The sequence below is a fragment of the Lycium barbarum genome, chromosome 7 (genome assembly GCF_019175385.1).
Source record: "Lycium barbarum isolate Lr01 chromosome 7, ASM1917538v2, whole genome shotgun sequence".
NCBI lineage: Eukaryota > Viridiplantae > Streptophyta > Magnoliopsida > Solanales > Solanaceae > Lycium > Lycium barbarum.
Window position 1 is genome coordinate 123,100,986 of NC_083343.1, and position 21,960 is coordinate 123,122,945.

General features: G+C 33.5%; 1 protein-coding gene and 1 long non-coding RNA gene across 2 annotated transcripts; both read left to right on the plus strand.

Annotated features, from left to right (window-relative positions):
* The first annotated feature begins 1,167 nt into the window (after positions 1–1,167).
* On the plus strand, positions 1,168–3,987 carry LOC132604110 (uncharacterized). Its single transcript, XR_009568637.1, has 2 exons — positions 1,168–1,829; positions 3,749–3,987. It is a non-coding gene; the product is annotated as an uncharacterized LOC132604110 (long non-coding RNA).
* Positions 3,988–19,697: 15,710 nt separating this feature from the next.
* Positions 19,698–21,398, plus strand: LOC132604111 (protein MIZU-KUSSEI 1). The gene has a single exon (XM_060317455.1). It carries the CDS (start codon positions 19,892–19,894, stop codon positions 20,696–20,698), a length of 807 nt encoding a protein of 268 aa, XP_060173438.1. The 5' UTR covers positions 19,698–19,891; the 3' UTR covers positions 20,699–21,398.
* Positions 21,399–21,960: the final 562 nt, after the last annotated feature.

The window sequence follows — 21,960 nt, forward strand, 5'->3', positions numbered from 1 at the left end:
TAACTTATAAATCGAGGTTTCATCGGATAATTAATTAAAAGACGATTTATTTTATGGAATTGATTTTCAAATAAAATATTTTATGTGGAATATTTTCACTCGAAACCAAACAAAGTTGTCTCATTTTTTTTTTACGGAAAAATACTAGTCTTAGAGTGTGTTTGGTACGGAGGAAAACATTTTCTAGAAAATGTCTTCTAATTTTTCTATGTTTGGTTGGTCAAAATGTCTTGGAAAACATTTTCTCTAGGAAAATAAATTTCTTAAAAATGAGGAAAATGACTCCTTAATGGAAGTCGGGAAAACAAGCTCCAGAAGTAACATTATGGGTGTGTTTGGTATGGAGGAAAATGTTTTCTTGGAAAATGTGTTTTATGAAAATAAGTGAATTTTTACTTATTTTCTCATGTTCGGTTGGATAGTGGAAAATAGGTGAATTTCATACTTATTTTCTCATGCTCGGTTAGTTGGTAGAAAACATTTTTCGGAAAATACCACTCATGCTCCACCAACCCCACCCCAACCCCACCACCCCATACTACACCAACCCTCACACCCAGCCCACCCCCACCCTCCACCCACCCCAACCAAATCCCACCCTCACTCAACCACGACCCTCCAACCACTTCATCTTCACCCACTCCTACCCTACACCGCCACCCAATTTCGTCCCTCCTTTATTCCTATTTATCCCCTTGGGTTTCCAAATTTATTAATGAGCTAAAATACTTTATTTTCATCACTATTTTAACGCTACTACTATTAATACTATTATTCTTTTTTATTGTCATCTTGACTATTTTATTATCAACGACAATAGTATTATTTTATCACCATTTTAATAGATTGTGGTTATTTCATATCAAGATTCGATTTGTTAAATTAATTATAAATCCATATTTTATTATCTACATACATGGTGGGGTTATAATATTAGTACTTTATTTTCTACATATTGATCGTCGATTGCCATCACATAATAATACGTTGCATTTGCCATTAAATTAGAAACCCAATGAATTTACATGGAAGAGGAATTTCAGCCAAATAAGCGGCCCAAACTTACTCAGCCCACGTTTTAAAATCTCATCAACCCAGCCCAACAACACCTGACCGGCCCACTTCTTATTTAACCCCTAGTGCCCCTAAACCTATTTTCATTCCCAATCCTTTCAAAACGCAGCAACACCAGTGAACCAAAAGCCCTTTAATGGCAAAACGACACCCCAACGTTTATGTCGAGCCCCAGCTGGCAAAAATCCATTTCCGGATAAAATTCAAACATCTTTTATCGTCTCCAGCATATGTTCGGCCATTTATGGAGTTTGACCATTAGCTTAAGCATAAACATCTTTCAAACGGCTCTTGGGAGCCAAAATCTCAGTTCGTGACCCTCTATCTCATCCCTTTCCTCTTCCAAACAAGAAACCATTTTGTTTTCAGCCATGACAGATTTTTGCCTTGCCATTTTATATACGATCTGGTCAACAAATGGCCAAAAACTTTTGAAATTTCTGAAAAGGAGACCAACTTTAAAGATCTGATTCGGATTTCAAACGGATATCACTCCAGATCCCGCCCAAAAACAAGTGGAAAACCCTAGGGTTTGTCTACTATATATACACGGCCTTAAGTCCAAGCAGAGGGGATAGAACATCTGCGCATATTTTTCAAAGTTTTTATCTCCTAAGATTACCCCCCTTGAATCTCGGTTTATGCTTTAGTCGTAATAGAGATTTAGAATGCATTTGGGTTTCGAGTCTTGAATCTAATCATAACGAGAGAGTAGATTCGACGCCGACGACCTCAGTTCACTGCACCCACAATAGGTAATACTCGATCTTGTCCTTCCTTCTTTTTCTGTCGACATTAGTTAGGTTGTAGGGAAAATCACGTCTTTGGATTTTGTGATATGTTTGCATAATATACGTCGGGATTTTGGAGGAGTATGTTTAAGTTTTTTTTTTTTTTTGTGTTTAAATCCATCTGATTTCATACATGTTCAATATATGATCTTTTTGGTTGGTTTAGTTTAGTATGTGAGTTAGTTCACTTTAAGTTGTGAACCCATGTCGCCATAGGAACTGAATAGTCCAGTTCACAGGATTAGTATACAAACATATATACACTGTATATAAAAGCAATATATTATTGTATATCCTGGACCATATTTGTTGTGTTGCTGTTGTTGACTAAACTCAATTTTACACTCTACCTGTTCGACAAAAAGCATGAATCAAAACTTAGTCCATTATATTGTAATGGGTATTTGATAGAAGCAAGAATCTTTATGCAGATTATGTTTTTGTTTTCGGCTGGTTGTTGTTGTTTTTTTTAGCTGGTAAAGTTTGAGTGACTTTGATTGAAGAATTTATTTGGGTAACCAACAAGCTTGATCTTTGCTTCTGACTTGTTAAAATTCTCACAATTCTTGATCAGATATGTTTAAAATTTACCAATGAGGCTGTAACTCTCCTCTCTCACTCAATTAGTTAAAAACCAGCTAGAAGAAGCAGAACATAGTGCAGTGCCAAAATCTGCCCTGTTCCTTCCTTGTGCTTTCAAACAAAGAGGACTTAACTATTTTAACTTATAGGTTTATCATTTGAGATATGAAAAGGGTGTTAACCTTGCTTATGGTTAAATAGCCTGAATTTTCGCTGACTACGATGAGTCCTGCCTAGATTTCATATTTACCAACACTTGGTTTTACCTCGCTTACGCTATGGGGAGTTGGGTTTAGTCTACGGTTGATAATTTGAGTTGGTTAACTAATTGTTTGGTTCGAACTAGGGCCTTCCCTTTATCTTTGGTTATTCACGCTAAAGCACTGGCCCATCACAAAGGATCAGTTCATGGTCTATATTGGGATTAGGATCTAGTTAAAGAGTTTGATAGTGGCTTTTGATTGAAATTATGTTTCCTGTTAGTGGCTTTCGACTGAAGTTCTGTTTCCTTGCATAATCCAGCTTAGATTCTAAAACTGTTTTCAAGTGCCTTTATTGAAAAAAATGACTCCCTACATTCTTTAACTTAATCATGTGTTTAGACAATCCTTAAGAATCCTCCTTATGTCTTTGTCTGCTTATAAGATTGAAGTATGATTCGTAATCCCATCCTTGCTTTCTTTCTCTTATGTGAACTAGCATAGGATGTAACATGGAGACTGTTAGTGTGTTGGGTTGCTTTGATTAGTTTAAATTATCCCTAAATTCATATAAATAAAATCTGGCTTGATTGCGTGTGAGTAATGGGTTTTATAGTTGAAAGATCCTGAGGTCTATTTTTTTTATCCCATCTCTGTCACAAGAATCTTGTCAACATTCGGAATTGCAGTCGCAGGGGTGACCATAATATCTGGCCTTTATACTTCAATCAAGAAATAACATCAGTGGATCACTTAAATGTCTTCTTTCATGTATTTTAGAGGTCATACGTGCTTTTACGTTTAGGTGCTGAGATCGGAACATCCAATTCCTAAGTTTTTCTCTGTACAAAACAATGCTTAACTTTGTTAGTGTTCCTTGAGACGTCGATGCCACTTCGGATATAAAAACTGTACCTATCCTTTAGAATATACGTGATATTCATTTTATGCCAAAACATTCTAGCCATGGTGAACTTGGTGGACATTAACTTGGAATTAATTGTTTGGCGGCATCTATTTTACTTTCCATAGTTTGTTGAGAATTAAATTTCTCTTTGCTAATTCCTCTTATTTTCTGTTCTTTGTTTGCATGAACACCAGAGCCGAAGAGTCTCACTTTGAGACTCAACGACGCCGCTATCACACGGAGCCCGTGCATCCTCGGTCATTTCCAGTTTTACATCGCTCAAAGAGAATTACAAAATAATCAAATCTTTCTGTCGGGAGTTTATTTTGGCTGATTTATTTATTTGTTGATGATACTTGTTTACATGTTTGGTGTGACTAACATTCTACCTAGTTGTGTGGTTATTATAAAATGCTTAATTGCTTTATTTTAACCAAGCCTCATTTAGGATGTCTTAATCATCAACTTAGGTCTTAAATCAAGCGGAGTTCAATTTTTCCTCTTGTGCGTTTGGTACCCTTTTAGTTAGAAAGAAAAGATATGCTTTCAAAATATCACAAATTTTACACACTAACCCTTTTAGTTAGAAAGAAAAGATATGCTTTCAAAATATCACAAATTTTACACACTAACGTTAGCTTGTTTGAGAAATAAAGACAAAGCCAACTAATTTTTATGGATAACTTTTTCACTTTAGCTCTTTTCCAACATTTGAAACATGTATTTGTTAAAACAACCTTTGCACGGTTTATATTGAACTAATAGTCTTTCTAAAACCTTAAAATTTCCTTAATATTAATCTTACAATGACTTTTTTTAATTTGTTAGTTGGTATAACTTATTTTCTCCAAATATTTATAAAACGTTACACCATCCCGCGCTTTCTTCAGCTTATTCATAATTAAACTCTTTTATGCAAATTATTATTTCCTACAAGTTTTATTTTAAATAGCATTCTTATATGTTTATCTATAACTTTAGCAATACTTACAAAGATATTTTCTTAATGTTGTAAAATATTACATCTACATTTTTTTAGCCTTAATTAATTAACATAAGTCCGGTCGGTTAACCATTATTAATGGATTTTAAAAGGTGCCTAATATCTTCCCTTTAGATTAGTTGAACCCTTACTTAGATCTTTTGGTTTCGTAGACATTAAAACGGAGTTAACTTTAGATAATTACTTTAATGAACTTTAGGTGTCCTAATTCACCATAAATAATTAGGTGGCGACTCCTTAACTTTAATTAACCCCGGAATTACCGGAATGTTGTAAACTATTTTGACTCCGGTTAAATAGGGTATAACAACTTGGCGACTCCGCTGGGGATTCACTTAGGTTCTAACCATAACAGACTTAGCTTAAATGGGCTTTGTGTGCTTGTTTTAATTACTTTATTTATTGTTAACTGTTTGTACATGCTATTAATTGTTTGTTTGATATAAACTGTTTAAGTGTTACTGTTTTGATATAAACTGTCATCCCGTTTCACTTTCCTCCACTCCTGGAAAATTCACACAAATTCACACACTTAACGCGGTTTCTCGGTTCGCGGCCGTGCACTATTAAATCACCCTCTAGTTGGATCGATCTTGTGGATTTAGTCGATCGGCGGTGCAGTCGACAACCACGGACTTTCCACTCCCAAGTTGTCCACTTGGGAGAGCCTTGCGTCATAGGAAACCAACTCTTAGTCAACCTAGAGTAAAGCTAAACCAACACCCTTCATTAGGAGCATACATTTCATGACCTAGGAGGTTTAATACCCTTGGTGTATTAAACCCATTAGATGACTTTACCTAAACGTCCAAGTGGGTTCACGACCCCAAGTGACACTAATCATACTTTATGTGCATGTTTGAAGGATTATTGTGCCTAAATATTCACTATTTGCTTTAACTAATTAAACTTTAGGAGGGAGGGAATGACTAACGTTTCTATGGCAGGCATGGATTCTACATTGGAGTATGTCCGCGATTAACGACTGACAAGAACCGAGAACATCGCAAAATGGAGCTAGAAGTTGTATTTACTTTACTTAGATTAGGAAACATTTTATGTTATACTCATTTGATGTGTAATAAATATTACATTACTTTTGTACTTTATTTTCGAAAATAGAACTTGTTTAATTAGTCAAAAGCAATGGGATGACGTATTATGACACACTTTACCCTTCAAACAAACGTTAGGCCTACCTCTGGCGCAAAGAGGTCACATGCATATTAGGACGCGTTACTGTTTGATATACTCGTTTACATTTGTTTGACAACTTGTCTGACTTTATTTGCTACATGACTTACTTGACTCTACGTGATCATGACTTTACCTAGATATGTTAATGAGACTGATATCATTTGCATTTTATGTTTCCTTTTTCTTATTATGTTTCTTTTTATTTTTATTTCCAAAAGAGTTGATTCGTGTTGACACTCGAGCTGGCCGACCATCCTTACCTCACAAGGTCAAAGACGTCATCATTACCTCGACGAAGTTGGGTTGTTCAAGGAAAGGAAAATATTATGTCTGATCCAGCCGCATCTATTTCAACTGGTTTGGAAAACATCGCGATCTCTAGTGATCCCCCCGAGACTTCCGAACATAGAACTACTATTCAACATGATGAACATATCGCCCGCTTGACTCAAGAGATTGAGGACCTACGTGGAGAACTGAATCGGGTTAGGGACTTGACCAATTTGTCCGTCACACTCCAAAGTCCACCCCCTAAACCTAGAAATGTCGCACCAAACCCACCTCGTTTTCCATCACTTGAATCTCCAGTTCTTGAACATTTTCCTCCACGAAATAATGCACCCACCAACAACAACTTTCCTCCAATCACCCTCGCAAATCCACCAAATCCATCATCCGTCTATACCCCTCTACAAAGTCAACCACCCACTTACACTACCTATGCTACTCCTAATCCACCGCTCGTCAACCCACCAAGTCAATCGCTAGTTCATACTCCTTATGTCCCTTTATCCACCAACACTAATCCGCCACCTGCAACTACTCCTCTAAACCCACCAAACCAACTACCTACAAACACCATTTATAACACACCACCCCCAGTCCAAAACACTCCCACCGTCCAAACTTATGCAACCCAGCATATACAAGGGGCACATTTTATCACTCCTAATGCGCAATATGTTCCTCCGGTATATGCAGCGGAAACACAAGCCTTTACCAACCCAGTAACAGTCAGGTTCCAGCCCGAGGTGGATCAATACGAGGAAATGGAAAAGGAGGCAAAAGCAAGGGCAGATGATATGTTGTTAAAAGAGATCCGCAGTCTCAAAGAAGCAATGAGAAACCTTCAAGTTGCTAGGGGAAGCAAGAGTGTAGAATATGAAGATCTGTGTGTTCAGCCTGACGTCGATTTGCCCGTAGGCTACAAGCCGCCGAAATTTGATACATTTAATGGAACAGGCAACCCTCATACGCATTTAAGGGCTTATTGTGACAAATTGGTTGGATAGGTAGAGATCAGAATATAAGGATGAAGTTATTCATAAGAAGCTTATCTGGTGAGGCTCTTACTTGGTATACGCAACAAGATGTCCGTAAATGGCGTGGTTGGAGTGATATGGCACAAGACTTCATGGACCGATTCAGTTTCAACACTGATATCAAAATAGATAGAGTCTACATGACTAAGTTAACTAAGAAGTCAACTGAGTCGTTCCGTGAGTATGCACTGCGTTGGAGGTCAGAAGCAGCCAGGGTTCAACCCCCGATGAGTGATAGAGAAATGACTGCTACCTTCATTTAACGGGTGCAGGGCGGCGGGGGGGGGGGGGGGGGGGTGTCGTAGAAAACCAAAATAAAATAAAAAGAACTTTTCAAAACTTTTTCTTTCAATATTAATTTTTTGGAAGGGTGTTTTGGGGGGGGGGGGGGTGTCGTGGGGGTGGGTGGCGTAAAAAATCAAACAGAAAATCTTTTTCTATTTTTTTTTAAGAAAAAAAAATAATATTTCTTAGAGAGGGGTAGGGGGGGTGTTCCACGAGACGCACAGGACGCGATAGGGAAATTATTTTCCCCATCACCCCCCACCCCTACCCCTTGACCTTCCCATAGTACCCCACTACCCTAAAACCCCCACTCCCCACCCCATACACCACCCAAACTACCCCTCACCCCACACCCCACCAACTAACCACCCCTAAACCCCCGCTATCCCCACCCCCACCACCTCACTACCTTCCTCCCCACCCCTATAAACCACCTACCCACCCCTACCCTAACCCCTACCTCTCACCTCCCTACCACCATCCCTACCTCTCACCTTCCTACCACCACCTCTATCTCTCAACTTTGCAAAGCTAGGCACTTTGTGAAAACAGTAATATTCAAAAATAGCAACTTCACAAAAGTACCAGCTTTTTAAAATATTACTTGCGAAAAGTAGCTACTTTTAAAAAATAGTTGTTTTGCAAAAGTAGTCACTTAAGAAAATAGTCACTTTGTAAAAGTAGTCACTTTTAGAAAATAGTCACTTTGTGAAAGTAGACACTTTTTTAAAATAGTCACTTTTTGAAGTAGTCAATATTCATAAATAGTCATTTTGTGAAAGTAATTACGTTTAAAAACTAATTACTTTGCAAAAGTAGCCATTTTTTAAAAGTCTCTTTGTGACAGTATTAAAATAACCATTTTTGCAATGTATCCTTTCTAAGATAGTGGCCACTTTTGTAAAGTAGCCATTTTTTAAAAGTGACAAAAATGGCCAGGTTTTGAAAAATGATAAAAAAAAGTTGCTATTTTTGCAAATTTACATTTTCAGTCGTTTTGCAAGAAATATATTTCTGCAAAAATATCCATTTTATGTCACTTTTCAAAAAATGGCCAATTACAAAAATAGCCATTTTTTGTGTCACTTTTAAAAATGGCTAGTTTAGAAACATAGTCATTTTCTGGGTTGTCTTTCAAAGTGAAAAGTAGTCCTTTTTAAAAAAGGCCACTTGCAAAGATATGCACATATTTGGTTATCTTATAAAAATAATCACTTTGTGAAAGTAGCATCTTTTTCAAAATGCGGTGTGTGTTTTTTTGAAGGGGGGTGGGGGGTGGGGGGTGGGGGTGTAGCAGGTGAGAGGTAGTGAGTTGGGGGGTTGGAGGTGCGTGTGGTTGGATTGGCATTTCCGTCAAACTAAAGACAAGAAAATAAGTAGAAAAATCAATTGTTTTCCAACAAATCATTTTCTAGGAAAACATTTTCCATCAAACCAAACACCCCCTTAGCCTAGTTGATTTCCTTTTTCTCCTTTTTGGATATGTTGCGGCCTCATGCCAAGCGGAAGCGGAGTTAGAATTTTGAATTTTTGGATTCAGTATACTAAAATAAACACAACTTACTAGATTCTTAATAAATTATTTATACATATTAAGTGAATATTTAAACACAAATATAAAGTTTAAGCTAAAACTACTAAATTTTACCGAACTAGTAAATGGAACCGTAACTGCACCCCAATATCATGTTCTGTGGTTTAAAGCCACATTTTATAGCGGGAAAACATGTACTTACTCAAAATCGTCTATTTACGCCTAACCATTGTCTAGATAATATGTGTTCGTATCAAATTTTGTCACTTATATTCTGGGGCAGAGCTAGTCATGCGTTGGAAGTGGATTCGACATAATTCACCAATTTTGGTTTAAGCTATGTATTTTTCTTAAGAAATATATTTAATATGTATAAATTATTAATTCAGAATCCAGTAATTCAAAACGTTAAAATTTCAAACTAATAAACTTTAAACTCGAGCTCCGCCTTAGCTAATATTGTGATTAAATAATGTACATTCACTTTAATGTTTTACTTAATTGTGATTAATTGATGTAAATATTGAGTGTGAATAATTTTTTTGTCTTCATAATGCTGACCTCAAAGTTCATGTGATTTCATGGCGCAACATTCATGGAATAATAAGGTGGCAGGGCCCAATTCTAAGTGGCAGGGTCCTCATTTTTTGTTTCATTTATTTTTGCTCAAGAAATTACTAATGATGGGATTAGCAAACACATGGGAGCCTCTTTATATTTTTAAAAACTTCGGAGTTCAGTTTTAAACTTTTCAAAAAAGCCCGTTTCTCTTTATCTCTTTCTTCTTCTCCGAAAATCGTTCTTTTACTCACAAATTCTCTCATTCCTTCATCTTTTATGTGTGTAATTGTCGTTGAAAGCTAAAGTTGAAGTATATAGACATTTTGGTTGCTGAAAAACGTGAAAAAGGAGCTAGAAACCATTGACGGCCATTAACAAAGCTTCGAAGCTCTAATTCATAAATGTGGGTTACCGCAAACGAGCATCGTTTTGAGTTAGTGATACCTCAAAAAAATCGGAACATGTAGGAGAATTCATATCTGAAATTTGAAGCAATTTCGTTGAGATTTGACATGATTTTGGATTGATTTTATAACAACTGATTTTATAACAACTCTCAAGGTTGAAGAAGACGATTGTTCAAAATTTGGATTACCGCAATCAAGCTCTATTCCACATGGGTGATATCTCAAAAGAACCGGAACGTGGAAGGGAGCTCATATCTAAAATTTGAAGCAGTTTGGTTAAGATTTGACATGGTTTCGAATCAAATTACAGCAATTGTTCGTCCAAAAAGAAAAAGACGACACTGTCAGAAATAGTCTAGCTGAATCTTTATTCAGGTCTAAAATAGGTTTATTAGCATCTTATAGTTTCTACTAAGCTTCCGCATTGACTATATAGGATGCTAATAAACCTATTTTAGACCTGAATAAAGATTCTCCTAGAATATTTCTAGTAGTGTCGTCTTCTTCCTTTTGGATGAACAACTGCTGTACTTTGATCCGAAGCCATGTCAAATCTTATATATATAATGCATATATACAACAGTTGTTATATGGAATGTAGCAGCTGCCAATGCCTAAAAAAACCGAAACATCGCAGAGAATTCATATATGAAATATGAAGTAATTTCGTTGAGACTTGATATGATTATAACCAATGCAGAAGCTTAGTAGAAACTATAGGATGCTAATAAACCTATTTTATACATGGAGAAAGATTCTGCTTGACTATTTCTGGCAGTGTTGTCTTCTTCCTTTTGGACGCCCAACTGCTGTAATTTGATCCGAAATCATGTCAAATCTTATATATCTATATTATATTAAAAGCATGAATTCCCTAACTTGAAAGTTAAATTACCAAAATATCCTTCTTAAAAATTTAATTATCCTCTTTATTTAACAGAAATTGCCACGCAAAAAACAAAGCTTAACCAACGTGTCCTAACCATTATGAAGAGAAGCCGCCGCTTCATATATACACTATTTTGAAGAAAACGACACATGTTTCATATGGTAGTGGTAGACAACTACTCGCCTGTGCCTCTTATTGACATTTTCTGGTTCATTCTTCCGCATCCGGAATCTGGTAATATGTTTTTCTCTTCCCACCATTTTTAGTTTATTGTTCACGAATAACGCAATCAATAGGGAAAAAATGAAACGATTTACTGCATTTTAGAGAACGTTTATCTAGAGAGTCAAGGGGAAAAACTGGTGTAGGAAACGAAATAAAGTAGCAAGACACGATAGATTAATGAAATTTAAACTGAGCAAATTTTATGGCTTTAGTGTATTAAGAGTGAGTCTATAATCCATTATAAATATTTAATTTGGATCTTTCTTGTGGTTTAACTTTTCTGTTAATTTAACAACAATTCACTAACAATTATGTTACCTACGCTACTTATGCTTGAAAAATATCTCTAGAAGTTTTAAAACCGTCCTCCTAAAGTGTCCTTATTCAGAAGTTATTTTTATGTCAAACTTATTAAGACCATTTATTAAAATCAAAGAACTGAACCTTCATGAATATGCAGGGAAATTTCTAGGTTTCATAATATATCCATACTCATATTTCTTGCGAAAAAAATCCAAACTTTCATAACTTTTATTTTGTGCTACTTAATTCTAGAGAGTGGAAACTTGATGTGCTTTTTGAGAGAGGTATTATTTATTATTTTGTTTCGTTGAAATTCATATTTTATTACAAGGGTAGTCTTAATTTGTTTTTGTAAGAAAAAAGAGGAATTTAGGAGCAGGATACTAACATTGACTTATGATAAAGGTTTAAATTAGGAAAATTATTTTATGTTTGTGTCGAGGAACACCAACAATTCAGTAATGAGCTTTGCAACAATTTTATGAAGAAAAGCTTCAATATTTCTGCTTTGTTTTGGCCAAATTCTTGATGTTTAGTTTCTTTGAATTTTCTTTTGATGATTTGTTTGTGTTTTTCAATTTAAAGAACTTTATTTGGTTATTTGTAGGATCAGGCTTATTATACAACAACCCAGTGTGAACCCACAAGTGGGACTGAGAAGGGTAAAGTGTATGCAAACCTTACCCTACCTTGAGAAGGTAGAGAGGTTGTTTTCCAATAAACCCTCGGCTCAAAGAAAGATGAAAAGGAAAGGTAATAGCAACAAGCAAGCATAAAAGTAGCCAGATAAAAAAAATCTAGGAATGCGAAAATACAAGAATAATATCAACAATCCGGAAATGGAAGGAATCAAGCTTATTATATGATACATAATATCAAACTGCTAAAAGTGTAACTTTTATCGGATCACACTTCTTGCGATACGTATCTTCATAGATTCTGAAAATATCTAATCATCTTAACCTCGACAACCAAGTCATTTTACAATGATCCACATTAATCATCCATATAAACTTGTATTTTATCTTTCATGTACAATTATTTACTCAAAGCTTTATTTTAATAATAGTATTAATATTATTTTATAAAATGTGCACTTCATGACTTGGCATACACGTGCAACGCACGTGCCGAGAAACTAGTATAATACATATATAAAACAGTTGTTATATGGAATGCAGTAGCTGCCAATGCCTAAAAAATGGGAACATCGAGGAGAATTCATATATGAAATTTGAAGCAATTTCGTTGAGATTCGACATGATTTTGGATCGATTTTGTAGCAACACTCAAGGTTGAAGAAGATGGTTGTTCAAATTTTGGATTACCGCAATCGAGCTCTATTTCACGTGGATGATATCTCAAAAGAACATGAACGTGGAGGGGAGCTCATATATGAAATTTGAAGCAGTTTGGTTAAGATTTGACATGATTTCGGATCAATTACAGTAGTTGTTCATCCAAAGAGAAGAAGACAACACTGCTAGAAATAGTCTAGCAGAATCTTGACCAGGTCCAAAATAGGTTTGTTAGCATCCAATAGTTTTTACTAAACTTCTGCATTGACTATATATATAAAATGAGAACTGAAAAGGGTCACATTTTAGCCATTAAGAAGCTATTACAGTTATTATAAGAGACTACGATTTTTGTAAGCAACCTATGGTTTAGATGAAATTATCTTGAAAATTGATGAATTAATTCTTGAAACTTATCATTGTTGGCATTTAAATGAATATTAACAAAATGATAACATCATTGTTGATATAAATACTAATATCAATGAAATAATATAAGTTGTTCGCTATAATTTAAACATTACAAGTTGCTCGCACAATTATTTCACCTATTGCAATAAAGACAAGAACATTTCACCTTGATCAGGTGTAATAATGCTATCAATTTCAATATAGATCATATGTAGTATAGTAACCATTTGCAACATGGCTAAGAAAAATATGTGATGTTCACATGTAGTTATGTCACCATATCCAAATTGTTACATATAGCTATGATCGTCATAACTTTTTCTTCAACAACTATAAACATTACTCATTAATTATCATTATTTTAGATTATTATAGTGTTGTTTCACTAATTTAATGGTGATAACATATTGTTTAGTTACAAATATAAGTTTTATAATCTAAACTTAGTTCACTTCTTATTAAAAAAAATCTGTTTTGGTTCCAAAAACAAGTGTTAGGTTGTAGATTCTAAAAACATGTAGCTGGCTTATCAACAAAGTGCAAGTGTGGTAACATAGTTCTTTTGAGGACCCATTCTCCAGTCCCAAAGCACCTCATTAACTAGCTTATTACCAATCTCCAATTCTTGAAAGGCCAAAAGGAATTGCTAGGATTTGATGTATAATGACATCTTTGTGGTAAAGACATGAGGCAGACTAAGCGGTACAAGACATTCATGAAGGCATAATCATCAGTGAATGTATTTCTGTTGTTAGTCTATGCATAAACGTTACCCTTTTATTTTGCTTTTAATGAATGTCTTCTGCTAATAATAGTTCAATGGTCTATGCATAGACGTTGTCTCGTCTATAGTTTTGTTATAAATCTGAAATGTTCATCTTCAACCTCAACCTCAAATCTGAAATGTTCATCTTTTACTTCTAGCTCAAATCTGAAATTTTATGCAAAATCACCTTTAATCTTCTCCAAATTCCCTTAAATTTGAGATTGAGACTCCTCAAAAGATCCCCAACAAAACCCAATAACACCCGCTTGAAATAAGTCACTCCTTCATAAAACCAAATTTTCAAGTTTGAAGCTCAAGCTTCAACAATGGCTATCCTTAAGGTCAAATCTGAAATTTAATCCAAAATCACCTTAAATCTTCTCGAAACTCTTTAAAATTTGAGATTTAAACTCATCAAAAGATCCCCAACAAAATCAAACAACACCCACTTGACATGAATCACTCTTTCGAAAACTCATTTTTTCAAGCTTGAAGCTCACAGCTCCAACAATGGCTGTCAAATGGAGTATATTCCAAATGGAGGAAAAAACGTGGAAATGAATTGACAGGGGAATATAGTTTTATATTTATTTTTTTATAAGGTAAAAGATATATTTTTAGATTTTTATTTTGGTTTATTTTATTATTTCTTACTTTGGATCAATAGTCTATTTTTTAAAACTTGGGGGCTGGTATAAAAGCTTGGAATAGTTATAATTTTATTTATTATTTTTTTTAAATCGTTGGACGAAAATGTATTTTTTATAACTTGGGGGTTTGTTTTGAAGATCAACTAACTTGTCTCCACTTAATTAGTACTAATCCTAAAAAGAGTCCTGCCACCTACTCCCTCCGTCTCATATTACTTGTCCGCTTTGCCCTTTATACGCCCTTTAAGAAATCATAAATAAAAATATACTTTTACAACATTATCCTTATCTTTCTTCAATAAATTGTACTCTAATTAATATTATTTACTTTAAAAAATAATTATGCTAAGGTCAAAATAGGAAAAACTTTAATTAATTCTATCTTAGTTTTGTAAATGAACAAATATTTAAGGACGAATACTTTTAATAAGGTGGACAACTAATATAGAACGGAGGGAGTAATAATTAGAACTTGGGGTGGGTCCAAATTCCTAAAAAAAAACCCTAGCTTTGGGATCAGCAACCAAACTTCCCCAATTTCCATTGACATTGCCACTTTTTTTGTTTTTTTCAATCTGTCCATGTGATATATGATAAGACTTAAGAGTGTGCCATTTAGTAGGCCATTGTCTGTCCATAATTATATTGCGATCCATTACACTAAAGGAATTTGTGGCCACATTGTCTATATGGTTATATGGACTTATGGTATAGTAGCATCAGCCATCATAATTTTGGTTGAGTAACCAATAAGAGAATCAATTTTAATGGCCTCCATTTTGACATGATGTGTGACTATATAGCATGTAATGGTAGCAGACTGATTATATGAGTTGTGGAAAAATGTCATTGAAAGGGATCTGTCCTAATTTAATGTTTACATTATTAAAATACATTAGTTTTGGTATGCAAGAATGAAAAGCGATTTTGACATAAGTATACGTTGTTACTTGTTATAACTGATTAAGTTACTCCATATTGGAGTGTACATCTTTCAACACTAATTGAACTTTGCAATCATGCATGCTGGACAGTAGGCAATCTGAAGAATTGAAATATCAATAAAATCTAATCTGTTTTAACATGTAAATTGTTTTATATTTTAGGTTACTAGTCCCATTATTAATTTTCTTGTATAGATTATTATCTTTTACTAATATGATATAATAACTTTTTTTTATATACTCAGATGGTAAGCGCCCTCCACTTTCAACCCGAAGGTTGCGAGTTCGAGTCACCAAGGGAGCAAGGAGGGAGCTCCTGGGGGGAGGGGTAAATATATATATATATATATATATTTCACCGAAAATACAAGCATAGCCGACTTCTGGAAAGAGTTTAAGTTGATATGAAATTTGTAATTTTGATAAAGTATGTTACCTGCTATAACAAATAAAGAAGATTTGATAGTGTAACTTTTTGTTATACTGATGATATTTATTGTTAAAGATATAATTAAATAAATAAAAGTGTGCTCTCTCTAATAGCTTAATCTTTTATTGAGATGACCACACAGTTCAATATGGTATCAAATTAAAGTAGGCAAAAGTCCTGAGTTCAACTCTCATCGCCACCCATTATAAAAAAAAATAAAAAAATTCCACATGTTCGGCTCATGAATCAGGCCCAAATGCATGTTGAGGGGCATATTAAGAATATAATTAATTTAATAAAAATATACGTTCTCTCTAACAATTTAAGTTTTTAGATTAGAGAATTATAATCTTCAATTTATATATAACTTAACCTCTTTGAAAATAGAGCTCATCAAAGCACCTCTTTTAGGCTCAGTGATCAGAGTCTTAGAGAGATCATAAAGTGTGAAAGAAAAATTGAGATACATATTTGATGGAGTGATTGAAAAGTATAGTCACTTTACACACACACACACATATACATATGTATCAAATATTAAAGTGAGTATCAAATTGACAAGAGGAACTAGCAATAAGCAAAGTTTGGGGATAGATGAGTTGCACCAATAGTGAAAAAGAAAAGCATAAAGGGAATTGATGTTGATACTCCATGTGACAATCAGAGAGGCACATGCAAATCCCACACTAATTAAGAAAAAAAGAGAGCACCTTTTCATCCTTTTTCTTGAAGTGTTTTTCTTCTCCTTCTCCCCCACCCCACCCCACAATAAATCAATTAATTGGTGGTCCGACCATAAATATATCCTTATCTTATCACGTTCCAACTTCTTTTTAATATTTTTATTCCTCAATGAACTTGGTCACATCAAACATTTGGCTTAGCTATGGACCGTTTTCGTTGCGTTTATATATCGTTTTCAAAAAATTTAATCTCCGTTAGTTTCGTGTAATAATTGTGGCTTGTTAATAAATATAAAGATGAATCCAAAATTTAGAATCACGATGTTTAGAATAAATATGATACTATCATTATATGTATGTACATTTTTCCCCATATGTGTCGATAGTTCCAAGTTGAAAGCAATAGATATAGCTAAAACTGTAAAGTTCATCCTAAATTTGTCTGTGCTTGTTATTAGTCTTCATGGGGGGAGATAAGGAGGCGGAAATGGATTCATCTCAAAATTACACCGTTTATAGAGATTTTTGTTTTTTGTTTTTGTTTTTGTGTATATATATTAGATATTGAATTTCCCTTTGATTTTTTCTCTCATTTACTGTTATTATTTTAAAACTTTCTTGCTGAAACTTATTACGATATTTGTTGGTTCAAAATAATAGTAGTAGTATTTTTTCCTCGGTAGACCATTACTTTAAGTATTCAATTCTCAGACCAAATCCTAGCATTTTAGCAGCAGAATGATAGGAGTAACTATTCGGCAAAACTTTATACAACTTTATTTGTATAAAAATATACTTCTATAAATCTAAATTTTTAATAAATAATGAATAAAGTAAGTTCTTACAATTTGTACATGTACTTTTTATTCTTTTTGTAAAAGGAAATATAGAAATTTGATTGAGATGAGAAGACTATCCTATGATGTTTCCATCCATGTTAATAAAAAATGCTATATTATGATGTCAATGAGAAATCTTTTTATTTATTAATATCGTGTATGTTCATTCGAAATTTTAAACATTATACTATGCAAAGATAAATGAAGACACCCGATAAGATATTATTCGCAAATCGAATACGTATTCCAAAATAGAAAGAACTTATCCCAAGGCCAGAAACAGGCCCCTCAAAATAAAATGTCCCAGGAAAACATTAATTAAAGAGCCCCCTTTTTTCGTCATATAATTTATTCCAACTTAGATTCCGTTTAATTTCATTTAGTGGAATTGTAAATCTGAATAATTCATATTTTAGCACTTGGCCCGTGCTGAGTCCGGTCCCAAATCGACGTTAAAAATTTGTAAATATTTTTAAAAAAATTTTCTGCTCTTACTTCTCTGTTTTTGTAACATCAGTTTGACACTTTCAAAAATGTTATTATATGATGAAATCAATAAAGTTAACTTATAAATAAATATAAATAATTAAAAGTCTTGGTATAATTATAAGATACTTTTGTAGATGTTCTTTCAACTATACAAAAAGAATTTACTGAAAAGTCAATGAACTTAAATTGTTCTTACTTTAAATTTTTCTTTTCTTAATTTAATTAACCATTTTATGAAATATGCATTGTAATAACGGTTTCATGTTGAAGTTAATTATTTTGTCCTAAATTAATATAAGATATTAATATCCAATATTTCACATAATATTTTAATATTAAAATATATACTTTTTAGAATTAACTACAGTTTTTTTTCAAACATTTTTAGAATATATATAAAAATAAAATTTATAGTTCCTATTTTAATATAGTAATTTATTAGATACATTTTATGTTGAAAGTGTGTGCATGTAAAATTTGATTAGTTAACTACAATACTTTGGAATTCATTTTTCGATTGAGACGGAAGGACAATAATTTACATTTTTTATACTTTTTAAAGCATTTAATAATGATATAAGTTATTTGTTTTTATTTTCTTAATTTAAAACTTAATTCTACCTTAAGTGAAATCTTTGTTAATTACTAATATTTGTCAGCATGTACGACACAAAATTACATGAGAAATAAAAAAATATGTTTAATCTGATGAATAAAAGTTTAAAATAACGAATGATAAATGGTAAATAATATCAATAAATAATAAATAATATTATAAGAATAATATTTTAACTCAATCATTAAGCCTATTTTATGATAGAATTTGAATGACATAATAAATTATAACATGTATATAATAAATTCTTAAGAAACATATAATTTAAAAATAAATTTAATATAGTAATATTTTCACATAAAGGACTCAAAAATGCATGAGTTTGTTTGTGGGGGCCACAACCTTTTTCATGACATCATTACTTTTACCGGCATGACAAAAGTCCTTAAAATCTATAAAAATGTGTGAGGATTTGCAAAGTAATTAAAACTTATATTAGGGGTAAAAAAAGACAAAAAATTCATGTGAGGACCGCAAAATTTGAGATCAATAGTAATGTAACCAATTATTTGTTTTGATTAATTCAAATTCTGTGTAGAATCTTAAAATTATTAAAACATTCATGCAACAATTATGTGAGGGTATATCCTATTATCACTAATATATATATATCCATTATCATTGCGCAATTACAACCATCAGCCTCCAAGATAAATTTATCATCGTCAATCATTTACATTGCCAGACACTTTCCTTACCAATCTCCACCACCAACCTCTAATGTGTATACGTACTACTATCATCAACTACCACCATCAATCACCATTCCAACCATTTTTCCGTCACTAGCAACTACCATCATCAAGCAAACGATAATGATAGTATCTTGTTCCTGAATCGGTGACTCACTTTTGCTACCATACGACCACTACCAACAACCATCTTCATTGTTTGCTACCACCGCTCAACTCAACGTAACATTAGACACCGGTCCATAACCTATCATTGCTAGCCTACATGCAGCAACTACAACTACAAACCGATCTCCATCACTCACTATTATCATTGCTATCAACCACTACCGTCACTGGTCTTAGCGTGTGTTTCATAAAGAAAATAATCTCTTACAATATCATGTAGATGAATATTTTCTTATAGATACAATACTTAATTATTCTTTTATTTTAAATATTATTATTAACTTTTTAATAAGCATAAATTATACATTTTCAAAAATATAAAAATAAAATAAAAATAATCCTAATTATCTAGTTTCAAATCTAGATAAAGTATCTTAATTGCTATTGTATCAGATTTAGACATTTCAAGTCTTTAAACAAACAAAACAAAACAGGAGGGGTCCGGCCTTAACCAACTAGGAGGCATGTCTTCCATTCCCCACTTTGAAAAGATCCCAAGAGCAATCTAACCAACAATAAGCCTTTTCCTAACTTCTCTTTTATCCTTTTCCCAAAACCTTACATATACATTTATAAATAACAATACCTTAAAATCATTGATCTCTCATTTCCTCATTTCAAGAAAATGGCCTTCCGATTCAAGAACCAAAAAACTAAATCATCTTCAATATACTCTAGTCCATTCCACCAAATGGAAAACCCTCCCTTATTATCATTGCTCCAACGTACCACTACTCATCACAATTGTACGACAACTACTACTAATACAAATACAAATACAAACACAAACACCAAAAAATCAAGAAAATCTTCTAGTAGTACTAGTGGTGGCATTTTTCGTATGTTTAAACTCCTCCCCATGTTAACAACCGGTTGCAAAATGGTTGCCTTATTAGGTGGTCGTCCAAGAAATAAAATGTTAACCGATAAAGCCACAACAATTACTTTATTTGGTTACAAAAAAGGTAGAGTTAGCCTAGCAATTCAAGAAGACCCTCATAGACCTCCGATTTTCGTGATCGAGCTACCGATGCTCACCAGTGCTTTACACAAAGAAATGGCATCGGATATAGTAAGATTGGCACTCGAGAGTGAAACTAAGACACATAAAAAGAAAGTGTTGGAGGAATTTGTTTGGGCAGTTTATTGTAATGGGAGGAAATTTGGGTATTCAATAAGAAGGACTAAAAATATGAGTGAGGATGAAACTCATGTGATGAAACTATTGAGAGGTGTTTCAATGGGTGCTGGAGTTCTTCCTTGTCCAGTACATGATGAGAAGGAGAATAGAGGTGTTGATGGAGAAATGACTTATATAAGGGCAAGATTTGATAGGGTTGTTGGATCAAAAGATTCAGAGGCATTTTATATGATTAATCCTGATGGTGCATCTGGTCAAGAATTGAGTATTTTCTTCGTAAGAGTTCATTGAAAGTACTTGAGAATAGTATGCATGTCCGGTGCGTTCTTAAACAAAGTCTCAAGTTTGATGTTCAGAAAATGGAAAACGTCTCGGTATGGGACTTTTAACTTCCCGTGGACAGAATTTCCCACATGGATCGGTTCTCAATGGGTGATTTGGTTTTTTATATATGATTTTGGACAATCATCACTTCATGAGCTAGCTTTTTAGGTCTAATTAGGCTCAATGCCCATTTTACATGGTATCAGACCTATTTCTATTCATGATTTATCCGATATTGGGCCCATGTACCATATATGTTGTCCACACTCTAGTTAGCACAGGTCTACTGGTCTAGGCGTGCAGGGTTTCAAAATTTCTCCCATCGATCGGTTCTCAATGGATGATTTGCTCTCTTTATATGATTTTGTGCAATTCTCATTTGATGAGATAACTTTCGAGATTGAATTATGTCCAAGATTAATTTCTTCACACCGTGGACCTACTGAGTGCAATTCCAAATTAATCAAGCAATGAGTTTTAATGTCTACAGTAAAAAAATAGTTTGTACTATATAAGTCTTAAGGTTTAGGTAAAAACATAAAGGGAAAGGTAAATTCTTTTTCCCTTCAATCTGTTTCTAGAGTAGTTATTGGAATACAAGGTGATTCTAATTGGTTTTGACTTGTACTTGTATCGAAAAGAAAAGGGGTAAAATAGTTTATCTAGATCTCTACCCTAAAGTTTGTTATATGGAAAATTTTGCTGTTTTCATGTTTAACGTGTATATATAGTACTTCAAAAAAAAAATTGATGCGCCAATTAAGAAAATTAATGGAGTACATATCAAATTATCGAAACTTGGAATGAAAATGGATAACTATTCGATACGAAGAACAAAAGAAACATCAATTCTCATTAGAAGTTCATTGGATGGTGCTTACTTTGTTCTATTTTGTTATAACATTTTAAACTTGCCAGTAAATTTTATTTAGATATTTGAGTCAGTGGCAGAGAATTTCTATTAAGAAATTTTAAAAATATAAGGAAGTAAATATATGGAGAAGCAGAGGGATCCAACATCTACTATATACACATAAAACATAATTTACAGTGCAATTTTTCGCCGAAAGGGGTTCGGATCCCCCTAGGCTCAACCTTGCTTCGCCCCTGATTTGAGCTGTGACATGTTTTAGAACACAAAAATAAGTGTTCCTATATTAGTCACTTTCGGCTTAAATTTGAAAATTCTTTTTGCAGATGTTATCAAACGTTTATTACGTAAATAAGTT

Excerpts from the sequence above, each read along its gene's own strand:
- LOC132604111 (XM_060317455.1), top strand. The coding sequence starts at position 19,892 with ATGGCCTTCCGATTCAAGAACCAAAAAACTAAATCATCTTCAATATAC.